Here is a 16,652-nt window from a genome sequence, read left to right on the forward strand (position 1 = left end):
AAATTCAAATCCACGGTGTGACTTTTCCCTCAGGCTTGTGAGGAGGACCTGTTCCCGGATGTAACAAGCCATTCCAACTTCTTTGGAAGATGGGAAATCTGGTCCAGCCTGGCATGACTCCTAGAAATTTGACATTAGTAAAGATCACGTAGTCCTTAACTTACCAATCATAAACAGAACTTCGATCTACTTTAGCAGGTTTCATTGGAGAAATTGTTTCTGATTAATTCATCCTTCAGCAACAATGTGTCAGTGGGCTCTTTAAGCGTCCATTAGTTTGGCCATTACAAAAATAGTCTAGTGGAAGACTGTCATTGTTGTCTGAGATCCGGAAAATACATTTCAACTACAGGAAGTAATGAGAAACTTTATAATAGATGGTAAGAGGAAAGGCAAAATGAATTACGGATTTATTGCCTATGTTGAGAAAACTAGGTTTCACAGCCAGCTTGATAGCTTTAGGGAAGTTATTTTAACAATCTTTTCTTCAGATGAAAAAAGTAGTGGTAGGGGAGTATTAATTTTCACACAGATGAATATGTTGGTTCTTTGAAACAACAAAAATGTATTATAGAAATATTGATTTAGCTGAAACTCCTCGGATTTGATGTGGGAAAGACTGGGTCACTGGCTTTAGTTTTAGTTGATGCCCTGCCATTTCAGGATGGTCTTATCTGTGTGATATTTCTGGAGCACTCCAGGGGCAGCCCCAAACTGTCAGGTGACTAGTGCAGCCTGCCACCTGCAAAATGGTCTGAGGACTAGTTACTGAAGGGGACTGTGATGAAGCTATTGTCCTTCAGTTTGTTACTGTCACACAGGATACCCTCAGCCTGGGAGGAGACACTGCAGAGGAGAGTTGATGCTAGTACACCCTCTGTCTGTCCCTCTCTGTCCTTTGACAGTTAACTTGTAGCCCTGTGCCAAGGCCATAGTGGTGTGTGGTCGCTCAGTCCATTGGCTGAAGAGTAAATTGCTTCACCAGATGCTGCCAAGCCACCTCCAAGTGTCTCTCTGAATTTGAAATCTTCCAAGGGCCTTTGTAAGGGGACACTTGTGTCTAAGGGCTCCTGACCCCGTGTTCTAATATTAAAGTAGAAGAAGGAAAGATGCTATGAGATCTATTTGCTTTGGAAGTTGTAGTCCCCTGACCACACCCAGAAATATCCTCCCATAGTCTGGATTGACTCAGTTTTTCTCCAGTCTATCTACAAAAAATATGCCACTATGTCTCTATTCTACCAACTATGTGGAAATACTATTCTTGCAAATGGCTTCCCAGACAACAATGTTTGGAAGAGTAGAAAGTGTGTAGGTTTTCAAGGCAATCAGACATAGGTTTGAAACCCTGCTCTACCATGACCTAGATCACTCACTCACTACCTTGGTTTTCTTGTCATTAATATGTGGCTAATAATACCACCATGTAGGATGACAGTGAAGAGGCACAGATACCATATATGTAAAACACCTAACCTAGTTCCTGAAACATAATAGGTATTAACACACATCCTAATATCAATAATGTCAATTTATTTTTATTATATATTGTATTATTTTATGTGTATTATGTATTAATATTATTATGACACTTTTTACTACTGGATAAGTTATAGCAAACTATGTCATCCTATTCAAAGTTAGAGAAAAAAGTGTCCAACCCTGTAATTTAGCTAAGAAAGTTGTTAATTATGCTGTTTTAGACACAACAGGAACTAATAGGTCAATGTGATTTTCTGACTCGAAATTCTCCCAGCCTTAATATGCACATACACTTTCACTTTCTCTCTCACACACATAAACACACACACTGAATAATTCAGATATGAAAACTTACATCATAAGTATTAAAGCTCTATTTAGAGCTTCTACCCATCAATATACCCAGTTAAACTCTTTAGAAATTCTGCTTCTAAAACCTTGGAAAAATGTATTCTTCATATTGCCTCCATCAAGTAATGAATGCTGTAGTCATCCATAAAAGGAATATTGTGATCTCTGGAAGGAACAGAAACTTTGGAATCAGATTTTGGGTTGAATTCCTGCTCTGCCATTTGATAGCTATGTAACCTTTGGCAGGTTGACTCAATTCTTTAGGATCCAGCTTTGTTACATGCCAAGTAAAGATAAAAATATTTACCTCATAAGTGGAAAGTAGGAAAAGAGACCATCTAGCTAAAATGTCCAGTCAATGTTAGTTCCTTTTCCTTTCCTTCTGGTATCATTATAATAACTATTGATGGCAGTCAGTATCTCCCTATGATATAATTTGAGGACTGCTCATTTTAGAGTTATTCTACCTGGCCATTTCTCTAGGCAAAATGCAAACTGTGGTTTAGATGAAACACAGTGTCTACACTGCTCACAACCCATCATTTTTACCCTTTTTATCTGCCCATGAGAAACCAGAAACATGTAGATTATGTACTGACCACTGTGCTAATTGGGAAGAGTGACAGGACTCAGCCTCATTCTCTGGCATATTCTCATGAATCACTTACAAAATCCATGAATATAAGCATTCATTTTCTGAGTTGGAATTCTCATTTGGCACCAATGTAAAATGAATGAACAACTAAGGAACTAAAAATCAGCCCAAAATTCTACTTTCACTAATACAAAATAGGCGTGCTTTTAAATTAAGTGAGAAGGTTCAATATTTCACTCTTCAAACTATTTTATCATTTGAACTTAATTATTAGGGCCATAGTGTGGCAATAAATAAGAGGGATTCATGGAGGAAGTACTATTTATGGGAAGCAGAGAATAACGAGACTAAAAACAGGAAATAAGTATAATCAATTTTAACAGCTAGGAAGATAATTTTAAATGCTTATGAGATAATCTATAATTAAAATCCATCTCTGCTGCCCTAATTTAATGTTTTTTATAATTGCAGCTTCATTTTCTATATTATTATAGGTATTAAATATCACTTTTTTTAAATGACAGTTAAATCTATTAATCTTAAATATAATCAATAGGAAATACATAAGGGGCACCTGGGTGGCACAGTCTGTTAAATGTCCGACTCATGGTTTTGGCTCAGGTTGTGATCTCAGGGTCCTGGGATCAAGCCCTGCATTGGGCTCCAAACTCAGTGAGGAGTCTGTTTAAGATTCTCTTCTCCTTCTGCCCCTCTACCCAAAGTGTACTCTCTCAAAGAAATAAATAAGATCTTTAGAAAAATTAGGATATGGTTAAGAAAATTGGGAACCCGTTTCTCAGATCATTTTTTTTTAAATAAAACAAAGAGTTTCTGGGGGTACAAGACCTGGTTTAACTTCAATTGCTTTCCATTTCATGGTGTTTAATTCCACAGTCTCACTGGGGACATTGGAAGCTCAGTCCCACTTCAGGCTATAATAGAGGCCATTCTTCCTTTTAATGACTCACAATTAAATGCACCCATAAACACAAAATAGCTAGTTATATCAACTCCCATTGGTCTGAAAATCATTTCTGCTTCAGTCATCCAGCTGTGAGACATTTATTCTTGAATTGCAATCACTAAAGATATGTTAGCTCACAATTATTTTCCAGACTCAATGCCTTCTACAGTTCTTTTAAGGAAGTAAGTTCAGCAAAATGACATTTTTTCTGTATTTTACTATTATACAAGATTTGCAAAAGACACAGTGAATACATTAACTTAAAAAGTTCTCTTAAAATTCCACAGGGAATGATCACTAATTCTATTTTCATGGGAACTGTGGCTGAGAGGGTAAATAACTTATTTGCCTCATGGTCAACAAAGATTTAAAACCAGGATTGTCTGATTATCCATATTCTCTTTCCACAACTCCTTACTGCCTCCTCTGAATGCAAAACTGGTGAAATTCAAGTCAGCAGACAAATATTAAGTTCCTACTATGTGCCAATTACCAGACTGGTGACTGGTAGATATGTGAAGAGGAGCAAAAATTTATAAGATCATGCCTTTGTCAATTATGAAATCCAACAGTTGTCACATCTCGTTTGGGTCTCATGGACCTACAGTGGGTCCCTCCTGCATTTTATACAAAATCCAGATTCATCAGCTCTAATCAAAGTAGTCTATCAACTCTTCCCATAATCTGCACTCTTTTTCCATTCTCATTCCACTTGACTCTCCAACAGAATTGTACTATGGGCAATTCGATTTCCATATCGGCCTCCACAGTATCATTCTGCATCTGCTCTTTCTATTTAGAATCTCTCTGTTTCTCCCATGGCATTAGGTGCAAATCTTTGTGCATCCTTCTTCCAAGATCACTGCCACCAAATAGACATTCTGTCTGCCCTTCGATTGTATCTTTTTCTGTGACCATTTATCAAGTATGCATGTAGTTTCTATTTTTCTGTTTCTTTGTACAATGTAATTGTTTCAAGTGTGTGGAATGAGAATACTAATGAACAAGCTCCTTATCATTGGGATCCTCCATTCCCAGCATCAAGTTCCATCTACTTGCACCTCTATCTAACAGAACTTTCTGTGATGATGGAAATACTTTGCATCGGCACTGTTCCATATGGTAACTACGTGCCACATGTGACTCCTGAGCAGTTGAAATGTAGCTTCTGTCCCCAGGGAAAGTGAACTTAATTTTACTTAATTTTATTTATTTTCAATTTAAGTGGTGGCCCATGGTTATCATAATAGATAGTGTAGTAAAACTGTTATGCAAAATTTCAGTGATGAATAAACTACCAAATTACCTAGTAGACTTATACTAGCAGAGAAATTTTGTTAAGCCATCCACCTGATGGCTTAACAAAAAGATCAATGTCTGTGAAGCAGGTGGTCTGGATTTTATCTGAAAACACTTGCTCTATCTTTTATCATTAGGTTTAATTGCACAGTCAGAATATGTGTGTTATGAAGAGCAAATTTGGTAAATTCTTGGAAACTCTTACGAATCTTAATATGAACTATATAAGCAAAGTTCAGTTCTCTAATGAGCAAAGTGAATATTTTCAACTCTTAGGTGAAAAATTTTCTCATAGTAGGGTCTTCTACAAAAATTGAGCTAAAGATATTTTAATGATGTATGGGCCCTTATGTTAAAAGTTACTAAACTAAAAAAATTACTAAACTGTAATTGATTTCATGAGAGCCCAGATTCATAAATCTTGAATTCAAAAATCCACACAGGGTTTACCTTTTAAATGATAGAAAATTACTCCTTTTCTGATTGGCAAGGAACATTATAATGTCTGTATTTTGAACCTACAAGCCGTGAAACAATCATTGACCTCATGAACCATCCATTATGCACAATCAACGAATGTGAGAAAGGAAGGAAAAATGTATTTAAAATCAATAAAAATAATTCAATGTATTTATATGATTACTTATACTGACTGCACTGAAAATCTCTTTTGTAGAAATACAGCATGGCCTCTGCTTTGTAAATATGATAATATCTTTCTTTAATTTACCAGCACTGGCTCACTGAACTGGAAATTTTAGCAATGGTCTTTGCTGCTGCCATTCATGATTACGAGCATACAGGAACCACAAACAACTTTCATATTCAGACAAGGTAAGTTACATAAAGTGTTAACTTTTCTAACTTAAAACTTGAAGTTTATTTTTCTACATATCTCTTATTTTTAATAAAATTTTTAAAAAACAATGAAGATGTCTAGTAAGTTTTAATGGATTTTAGCAAAATTCCTTAAGTTACAAACACTTTCTCAATTATTTATCAAGAAAACTGTATAAATATTTACTGACATATTTAGCAATTTAAAGAATGTAAAAATGTGTCAGATAATTTCTCTCTGCCCAGAATTTATACTTTGAAGTATCACACAATTCAGACATCTGACTGACATGAATCTTGCGACATGTTATTTAAGGCTTTAGTTTAGTATCATTATGTATGTGAAAGTAATAAAATTGTGCTTTTGAAGAAAATCAAAGAAACCTTATTTCCAGGTTAGTGTGAAGTGCTGAATTTAAAATAATTAGAAAATGAGGTTTTTAATGGTGCTAATAATGACAGTTATTAGAATTAAAATTCCAGAGTGGAGATATATCTGTCTGCTAGGGCTATTATCACAAAATCACAGATTGGGTGGTTTAAATAACAGAATTTTGCTCATAGTCCTGAGGTCTAGAAGTCCAAGAAGTGATAGCAGGTTTGGTTTCTGCAGAAGCCTCTTGCTTGGTTTAGATGGTCACCTTCTCACTGTCTTCACATGACCTTTTCTGTGTGGGTACACATTCCTGGTATCTCTTCTTCTTCTTATAAGAACATCAGCCATATTGGATTAAGGCACACCCTTATAACCTTATTTAACTTTAATTACCTCTTTAAAAGCCTTTTCTCCAAATACAGTCACATTCTAAGGTACAGGGGGACTTCAACATATGAATTTTAGGGAGACATAATTCATTTCATAACAGAAAGGTGCTCTGTGTTCTTTTTGGTTGCAGAGATCTCAGTGCCTGAGAGGCAAAATGTGTCTAGGACCCATCGTGATCCAACTTTCTATACATAGGTCCCTGACATTTTTCTAAGTCTTTCACTAGTCAGAGTTGCTTGAGATGGAGATGGAAGTTGAGAAACTGATACTGCTCTGGAATTACTGTAGATCCCTCCAATCTGATTAAGGGAAAACTAATTTTTTCCTTTTTTAAAATTAGTAGTCTTTATTTCTTAGAGCGGTTTTAGATTTATAGAAAAACTGAACAGAAAGTACATAGTTCCCATATGCTCTCTTTCCCCACCCCCACAGTTTCCCCTATTGTTAACATCTTGCATCAGTATGGTACATTTGTTATAATGAACCACTACTGATACGTTATTATTAACTAAAGCCCATAGTACATATTAGAGTTTAGTTTTTCTGTTACACGTTGTATGGATTTTACAAATGTATAATGCCATGTATCCACCATTATGGTATCATACACAATAGTTTCACTACCCTAAAACCTCATCTACTCCTCTCTTCCTCCCTCCCTCCCTCCCTCCCTCTCTTTGCCTTTACACCTGACAACCACTGGTCTTGTTAATATCTTGTGGCTTTGCCTTTTCTAAAATGTCATATAGTTGAAATCCTGTGATATAAAGCCTTCTCAGACTGGTTTCTTTCACTTAATAATATGCATTTAATGTTCCTCAATGCCTTTTCATGGCTTGATAGCTCTTTCAATTTCATTGGTGAACAATATTCCATATGCATGTGACAGAGTTTGTTTCCTTAGCCTATAAAGGATATCTTGGTTACTTCCAAATTTTCAAATAAAGGTTATGAATAAAGGGGCTATCAACATTCATGTGCAGATTTTTGTGTGGTCTGTTCATTTGCTTTTTAATAGCAATATTTCTAACAACTGATTTTGCAGCTATAGGAAATTATTTTTTTAATGTGGAGATCATAGGAATATTTTATCAAAAGATTAGAGATTTTTAGAGCTTTCAGTGACTAAAGTGACAGAGAGCCACATTATGGATCATTTAGTCAAAGCCTCACAGTCTAAGAAGAGAAAACAAGAGGTGAAATGACCTGTCTGCACATGATGATGGCAGTGGCAGAATTGAGAAGCTGAGAAGAGGGACAGTCTCAATCTAGTCTACTCGTACAACTCTGACCCCATGACCAAGGCAGATGCATGAAAATTCCAGTCTTCTATAGCCTGAAACGGGATGGACTTAGATGGCGTGGCCCCTTGGTGGAGACAGAGGAAGACTTGAAATTCCAACAGTGAAATACTGAGGAAGGCATTCTGTCTATCCCCAGAGCTTTTGAGATTGACAGACCATGAAGGGAAAAGGCAGACCTGGAGGTCTGTTCATGTGGAAGAGGATGTTAATTACCTACACATTTTAGAGTAGAGGCAGCTCTTCCATTTTTGTGTCAAACATCAAAGTGAAGGTAGACCATGCACATCATTTTTGTTTGTCAAAGACTCTTTTACATCCACTGAATCCATAATGAGTGAGATTTTAGTTAAACACAGCTCATTACTGAGCTGGGCCCCACAGTTTTAGCCATTGGAGAAGGGAGCAAGGGATTGGTTATCCATGAACACTTCTTGTTTTTTCTACTCTGAAAAGTGAAGGCCAAGGGCTAGCCTTCTCCAGCAGTACTGTCAGGCCATCACTTCCAGCTTTCTCCCTACCATCCATTTACAACTGATGAAGAGTCCTAACTTACTCATGCTCTGGACTGCAGAGAAGGCGAAGGAAATGGAGAAAAAGGGAAGCGGTGGAAGAGGAGAAGGTAGAGTAAAGAAAGAGGAGAGGGAGAAAGAAGAATTAATTTTTTTCCCAATTTTACATTAAGAAACTCTGTAAATAAAGGGGAGAAAATATCTGGTATTTTATTTATTTTCTTATAAATTGCCTACCAGGATCAATTTAAAGGATTAATTATGCAAGAATTTGAGAATTCTATAAATGAACATGTTGTGGTGACCACAAACACAACAATATAATGTGCTTTTAAAACTCTATCACCTTTCCTTTTTGTCCAAGAAAAAATAAGATCTTGTGTTACAAGTATCAATAATTCTATTGTATTTTGGGGCGCCTGGGTGGCTCAGTGGGTTAAAGCCTCTGCCTTCGGCTCAGGTCGTGATCCCAGGGTCTTGGGATCGAGCCCCGCATCAGGCTCTCTGGTCAGCAGGGAGCCTGCTTCCTCCTCTCTCTCTCTGCCTGCTTCTCTGTCTACTTGTGATCTCTGTCGAGTGAATGAATAAAATCTTTTAAAAAAATAATAATAATAATAATTCTATTGTATTTTATATCATTCATTGTTACTTGGATTTAGAATGCTTTTCTAATATGGAAAACTATATACTGGATAATGCAAAATAAAAAATAATTTAGAACATAGTACAATACTAGATTTGAGTTCAATACAGACATTATAATTCATGAAGTCCTTGAAAGTGTAAATAAATGGAGATAATTTCTTTTTCGTAAAAATACTGAGCTACATGTTACCATGGATACTGAATGTTGCTTAGAGTTTTGTTCTTTTCTTAGCAGTCAAAGACCATCTCAAACATTAAGATGGTGCTGTATTATCAGAATCTTATTGGATTTATGAGAAAAAATCATAGTAATTTGCTACAATTAAATCCAGTTCAAAGATACAGCTTTGCTTGCTGCTGAAAGTAAAGGACAATGATACTTGGAGCCATGTCATATAGTTACACTGCTGTGGCTAGATTTGAGGCCATATGATACAAATGACATGTGATTTACCATGATCTGCGTGAACTTCTGGAGATACTTGGGCAAGATATATTCAGTTCCCTCTTGAACAAGGTTGCAGGTGTACTTTTCTGTATATTGAGTTATGATTATTGGTTAGAGAATTTTTAGGCCATCATTGGAATTAAAAGAAAATCTATTGTGGAATTATGCACCATTAGCTAACTACATATGTTTTTCTACTTTTATGGTAGTTCTAGAAACAAAAGATGAAGTAATTGTTCTGCCTCATAGGTCATTTTCCCTATGTTGGATTAATAATAAAGCTTGGTTTATTTAGTAGATCATTAGATACAGATCTCAGATAGGTTCCTTGCACCAAAAACCAGGTTTCTTTAGTTCCTTCTTTTATTTATCCTTCCCTATTCTTTGGTAAACATTCAGTGGTAATGTCAGTTCTGTAACCAGTACTACTGACTGAGAAGCCTAAAACAGTAAGTCTTAGTGCTGACGAAGTATATGTCTACCACAAGGAATGAAAAATGAAGAGTCTGGGCATTGCAAGTGGAAACTAAGCTGCACAGGTTTTAACTTGATTTCCCTTTTGCTATTTTTGCTGCCTCCAATTTGGCAACGTATATGGGTGGATGTGCCATTTTAATACATTAAACATAGTGGCCCAGCTTCCATTCCACACTTGCAAAATGATCTGGCAATCTAAGAGGACAGAGGAAGAAGCCAAGGCTCCATTATACAGATCTGAGAATGCTTGTAATATTTCATACTTTTTGCTAGACCACTAAGTTCATCAATGCTGCTTGAAGTTGTTTGTTTGCTTAAATGATGTGAAAACACGGTCAGGTGAAAAGCAAAAAACTTTCCTTGATGAATTCATCACTCTAAAATTTAACGTTCATTATAAATTGGTGGTAAAGCATACGTTTCAGATTTCAGTTTGGTTGTTTTTTTTTAAGGTTTTCTCAGTTAATTTAATGCCGTAGGATCTAAATATTCAAATTTAATCACAACATTATGAGGGAGAAAAAACTAAAATCATAATAGATCAAATGATTTTCATCATTCCTTCTACCCTCCATCCAAAGTAATTGTAGTCTAAGGGCATAGAAAATAGTTGGTAATCAACTATCTGGAATGGGTTGATTCATCAACAGAGGGTTTGATTCATTCAATGATTGAATGAGGATACCAGGTAATTTTTTTTCTCTGTTTGGCGTATCTAGATTATTTTACAGGTATCTGGATTACAAATTGTAAGGAAAAGACATAAGTATATTCAAACTATGATAATTAAAAGGAAACTAAGATAATTAAAAGGAAACTATGACCAAACTGGTGAGTTAAGAAAATCATCATATCAACATGCTAAAGAAGAAAAACACGAAATTATATCAAAATGGAGAAAAGGCATTTGACAAAATCCAACACCATTTATGATAAAAATGCTCAGCAAACTAGGAATAAAAGAGACCTTTCTCAACTTGATAAAGGAGATCTACAAAAAACCTGATGACTAACCTCACACTTAACAGTGAGAAACTTGAAGCTTTCCCAGTAAGGTCAGGAACAAGGCAAGGATATTTCTCTCACTACCTTTTTAAAACTATGATCATAGTGGAAGTCCTAGTTAATGCAATAAGGCAAGGACAGGAAGCAGAAAGCATAAAGATTGGGAAAGAAAGCATAAAACTTTCTTTGTTCACAAGTTACATTATAGTCTATATAGAAAATTCAAAGGAATTGACCAAAAGCTCCTAGAACTAATAAACAATTATAGCAAGTTTGCAGAATATAAGGTTAGCACACAAAATTTGGCCACTTTCCTACATACCAGTAATGAACAAGTGGAATTTTAAATTAAAATCACAGTATCACTTACAACAGCATAAAAAATTGAAATACTCAGGTATAAATCTAACAAATATGTATAAGGTGTATATCAGGAAAACTACAAAAATCTGATAACAGATTCAAAGAACTAAATCAATGGAGGGATATTCCATGTTCATGATAGGAAGACTCAGTATTGTCAAGATGTCAGTTCTTCTCAACTTGGTCTATAGATTCAAAGCAATCCCAATCAAACTCCAGCAAAATAGTTTGTGGATGTTGACAAGCAAATTTAAAGTTTATATGGAAAGGCAAAAGACCTAGAATAGCCAACACGTTACTGAAAGAGAAGAACAGAGTTGGAGAATTGATACTATCTAACCTCAAGACTCGCTATAAAGCTACAGTAGTCAAGATGGTATGGTATTGGTAAAAGAATAAACAAATAGATCAATGGAGCAGAAGAAAGATCCAAGAAATAGACACACATAAAAGGTAGTCAACTGATCTTTGATGAAGGAACAAAGGCAATGCAATAGGCCAAACACAGTCTAGTCTCTTCAGCAAATGGATCTGAAACTAATGAATATGCAAAAAAATAAATCTAGACACAGACCTTATTCTCCTCACAAAAACTAACTCAAAATGGATATATCTAAATGTAAAATGCAAAACTATGAAACTCCTAGAAGTCAACATAAGAGAAAACCTAGATGATCTTAAATGGGGCAATGACTTTTTAGATACAACACTAAATCAAAATTCACAAAAACTAATTGGTAAGCTGGACTTCATTAAAGTTAGAAACCTATGCTCTGTGAAAGACGATATCAAGGCAATTATACCATCCACAAAGTGGGGGAAAATATTTGCAAAAGATATATCTGATAAGGGATGTTGTACAAAATACACAAAAAACTCTTTAAGCTCTACAATAATAAATGGCCCAACTTAAAACTGTGCTTCAACAGACACCTCACCAAAGAAGAGATACAGATGGAAAATTAGCATATGAAAAGGTGTTCCACATTATATGTCATAAGGGAAATGCAAATTAAAACAATGAGATATCACTACACCTCTATTATAATGGCTAAAATCTGAAACACTGATGACACCAGATATTGGTGAGGATGTGTGGCCACTGGACTTCTCATGCACTGTAGTGGGAAGGCAAAATGGTACAGCCATTTAGGAAGCCATTTCTGGCAGTTTGTCAGAAAATGAAACATATTCTTACCATACAGTCCAGCAATCACACTCCTTAGTATTTACCCAAAGGAGCTGAAAAATTATGTCTACACAAAAACCTGAACATGGATATTTGTAGCAGCTTTATTCATAATAGCCAAAAGTTGGAAGCAATTGAGAAATCCTTAGGTAGGTGAAAGGTTAACTTGTAATAGATCTAGACAATGGACTATTACAGAGGTGTTCAAAAGGGTTGAGCTATCAAGCCATGAAAAGACATGAAGGAATCTTACATGCATATTACTAAGTATAAGAAGCCAGTCTGAAAGGGTTACATACTATATGATTTTAAATATATGATATTCTGCAGCAGCCAAAACTATGGAGAAAAGTAAAAAGATCAGTGGTTACTAGGGGTTATGGGCATGGGAGGGATGAACAGACTGAGCACAGAGGATTTCTATGGCAGTGAAACTACTAAGAGTAATGTCATAATGGTGGATGCATGTCATTTGTACATGTACAAATTTGTACAAATGTACAAATGTACATTTGTCCAAAGACCCAGGGTGTACAACACCAAGAGTGAATCCTAATGTAAACTGTAGATTTGGGGTGACAATGACATTCAATGTAGACCTATAAATTATAACCAGTGTATCACTCTGGTGTGGGATATTGATAATGAGGGGGTGGTTTTACATATCTAGGGTGAGGAGGTATATGGCAAAGCTCTGTACCTTCTGCTCAATTTTGCTGTGAACCTACAACTGCTCTAAAAAAAACCAAAGTCTATTTTTTTTAAAGCTTATTGCATGGTTAAAAAAAAGAAACGAAGTACTTTCATAAATTTAGGTGTTTGATTATAGAATTCTTATTGATGAGATATCTTGTGACTTGAGTATATTTAGCAAATGCTCATGAAATCTAAAGTAAATCCTCTACTGGACATTTTGTTTTTAATTCTTAGGTCAGATGTTGCCCTTTTGTATAATGATCGCTCTGTCCTTGAGAATCACCATGTGAGTGCAGCTTATCGACTTATGCAAGAAGAAGAAATGAATGTTTTGATAAATTTGTCCAAAGATGACTGGAGGTGAGATTCAAAGGAAGCCCAGATGAAATTTAATTTCAGGAAAAACTTGAATCATGTGATTTAAAATGAAGAAATTCTTATTATAAAATTTCCCCTTGACTGGATGACTGTGAGAAGGACTAGAACCTACAAGATGTCGTTCAGGAACCAGGCTCTGCTGGTTGGAGTTGAGCTATTTTCCAGGCTAATTCCACATCTGTATACGTCATGGCCAGTCCACAACACTGCGTACCACACAACACATAGTTTAGAATACATAATGATATACTCTCTGTAATGGAGCTCCCCTTAATTATACCAATATGTGGTCCTAAATAAATTCAAAGTCTTAGTGTAATATGGATTTCTTCATATATTACTTTTCTATATGTGGATTTTAGCTTTATATTTTATTTTTTTTAAGATTTTATTTATTTATTTGACAGACAGAGATCACAAGGAGGCAGAGAGGCAGGCAGAGAGAGGAGGAAGCAGGCTCATGACCTGAGCCGAAGGCAGAGGTTTTAACCCACTGAGCCACCCAGGCACCCCGGAGTTTAGCCTTTTAAAAAAATTAAAAAGTCACTGTTAGAAGAAAAAATTACAAATACAATATGCTAAAATGACCCAGATGCAGAGGGAAATCTTATCTGTTTCTCCAAGGCATCCATCAGCTTAAAAAAAAAAAAAAACATGGATTGGTGATACTTGTTGCCACACAGTGGGAAATAACACGATGTACCCCTAAAACTCAGCATAACTTTTCCTACTTCTTGATCTTTTGGTCATCATCAGCCTTTTCATTTGACTATAGGGCTGCCAGATTTAACAAATAAAAATAAGGGATGTCCAATTAAGTATGAATTTCTGATTAACATAGAAATTTTTAGTGCAAATATGTCTGCATATCCCTACTAGTCAATGAGACCTACTTATACTTTAAAAAAAAAAAAAAAGCCTTTAACAAAGGCTTTAACAAAGATTTTGTTGAAAGTTAGTTGATGGGCCAAAAAGCTTCCCATTTAAATATCAGAGGAGTAAAATGGTGACTAACATAACACAATAAAAGTAAATAAATAAAGGTTAAAAAAATAAAGTGCCTTGGGATCAAGAACTGCCTCAAAATATGAGGCACCTGCCTCCATCAGAAAGGACGAATACCCAACTTTTGTAGCAACATGGACGGGACTGGAAGAGATTATGCTGAGTGAAATAAGTCAAACAGAGAGAGTCAAGTATCATATGGTTTCACTTATTTGTGGAGCATAACAAATAATATAGAGGACAAGGGTAGATGGAGAGGAGAAGGGAGTTGAGGGAAATTGGAAGGGGAGGTGAACCATGAGAGACTATGGACTCTGAAAAACAACCTGAGGGTTTTGAAGGGGCGGGGGGTGAGAGGTTGGGGGAACCAGGTGGTGGGTATTAGGGAGGGCACAGATTGCATGGAGCACTGGGTGTGGTGAAAAAACAATGAATACTGTTAGCTGAAAATAAATTAAAAATTAAAAAAAAAAATATGGGGCACCTGGGTGGCTCAGTTGGTTAAGCGGCTGCCTCTGGCTCAGGTTATCATCCCAGGCTCCTGGGATCGAGCCCCCATCGGACTCCCTGCTCAGTGGAGAGCCTGTGCTTCTCCCTCTCCCTCTGCTGCTCTGCCTACTTGTGTTCTCTCTCTCTCTGTGTGTCAAATAAACAAATACAATCTTAAAAAAAAAAAAAAAAAAAAAAAGAACTGCCTCAAAATAAATGAATGAATAAATGAATAAAGGTTAATTCAGGATTTAAAACAAGCCTGAATTTCTGATGGATACTTTTCCAAATACTCAAGCTTTCTGGTTTTTCAAGGACATTTTGAAGCTGTGTAAAAAAATACGGGCTCACAGGGGCACCTGAGTGGCTCAGTGGGTTAAAAATACGGGCTCACTTTTGCAACTATAGAAGCAGATCTAATGTGGGTGGTGGGAGGCACTTTGTTTTGGGAAACTGGTTCGGGCCTTTCATTTTATTCTGCCAGAAACAATAGCCCAGAGTCCAATAACTGAGGGTTTTGGAGGCGAGGGGAGTGGGGAGGTGGGTGAGCCTGGTGGTGGGTATTAAGGGGGGCACGTATTGCATGGAGCACTGGGTGTGGTGCATAAACAATGAATTCTGGAACACTGGAAAAATAAAATTAAATAAAAAAAAAAATAAGAGCCCAGTTGGGTTTCCAGCTAAGAAGGCCAGCATCTAATTGTAAAAGGATTTTAAAGCTACCGCTGCTGGGTTTTGCGGAGAATAGAAGAGCAAAGGTAGGCGTAGGGAGGTAAGTTTGGAGGTATTTTCTGTGGTCCAAGAGATGATTATTTACATTTAGAGTATTTAATTTTTTGTTAGTGTTCGTTATTCCCAGAGATATCATTTAATATTATTAATTTTTATGGTTATTCCCTTGAATTAAACTTTTTCCTTCTCAAAGTTGATTCTGTTGCTATTTCAGTGTGATTTTTTTTCTATGTTTTGTTCTTTAACATCCTTATTATTCTAATAGTTTATTCCTTTAATATTTTATAAATTTCTGTACAGTAACTTCTCAGAATCATCCTAATTGAATGTTTTTATAGAAATGTTTTAACAAATGCTATAGTATCAAATGGATTATAGAATTTAATAGATCCAACGTTGTTTCTAAAAAGCTACAAAAGATACATTTGCTAGCAGAAAGTTGATGACAAGTTACCATAAATTAAAATATGAATAGATTTTTAGAGATTTATAGGCTTTCTGTTTGCATACCTATTTATTTCTTAAAGTAACTTTAGTAACCATAAATGCAATAATTTTAAAATATTGGTAAGGAAGATTCATAAATAAGTAATTTCCCTTATGCACTATTTTGCCTCACTTATTAATACATTATTAGTTGATTATTGATAACATCTATCATCTTATTTGCAAAGTACAATATACTAAATTTTATAGATTTCATAAGACTCCTGTCTCATTTTTCCTTAGTTAAAATGAATATTTTGGTTCAGTTGCTATTGTAATATAGGTGTCTTCATAATTTCAGAGAAAAAAATGTAATTAAGAATAACTTAGGGGTGCCTGGGTGGCTCAGTTGGCTGTGTCTGCTGCCACTCAGGTCGTGTTCCTGGAGTTCTGGAATAGGTGGAGACGCCCATCAGGTTCCCTGCTCAGTGGGAAGTCTGTTTCCCCCTCTGCCCTTCACCCCACTCATGCTCTCTTGCATGCGTGCTCTCTCTTCTCTCTCAAGTAAATAAATGAAATCTTTTAAAAAGACACAATTTTATTAACTATTTTTAGTTTCTAGTCCTTTAATATTTGGGTAAAAGTGTTCTAAGCAAGCTACCTAATATTATCAACAGTAATTAAAATATGGA

General features: G+C 35.8%; 1 protein-coding gene across 1 annotated transcript in view; it reads left to right on the forward strand.

Annotated features, from left to right (window-relative positions):
• Positions 1-16,652, forward strand: part of PDE1A (phosphodiesterase 1A) — a gene marked incomplete at both ends in the record, with an annotated part of 235,893 nt that overhangs the window by 179,611 nt on the left and 39,630 nt on the right. Inside the window, 2 exons of the mRNA XM_080798429.1 lie at positions 5,425-5,525; positions 13,165-13,290. Coding sequence (XP_080654555.1) covers positions 5,425-5,525; positions 13,165-13,290 — 227 coding nt within the window. The remainder of the gene's footprint in view (positions 1-5,424; positions 5,526-13,164; positions 13,291-16,652) is intronic.

This window comes from Martes martes (assembly GCF_963455335.1).
Source record: "Martes martes genome assembly, chromosome: 3".
NCBI classification, from domain to species: Eukaryota; Metazoa; Chordata; class Mammalia; order Carnivora; family Mustelidae; genus Martes; species Martes martes.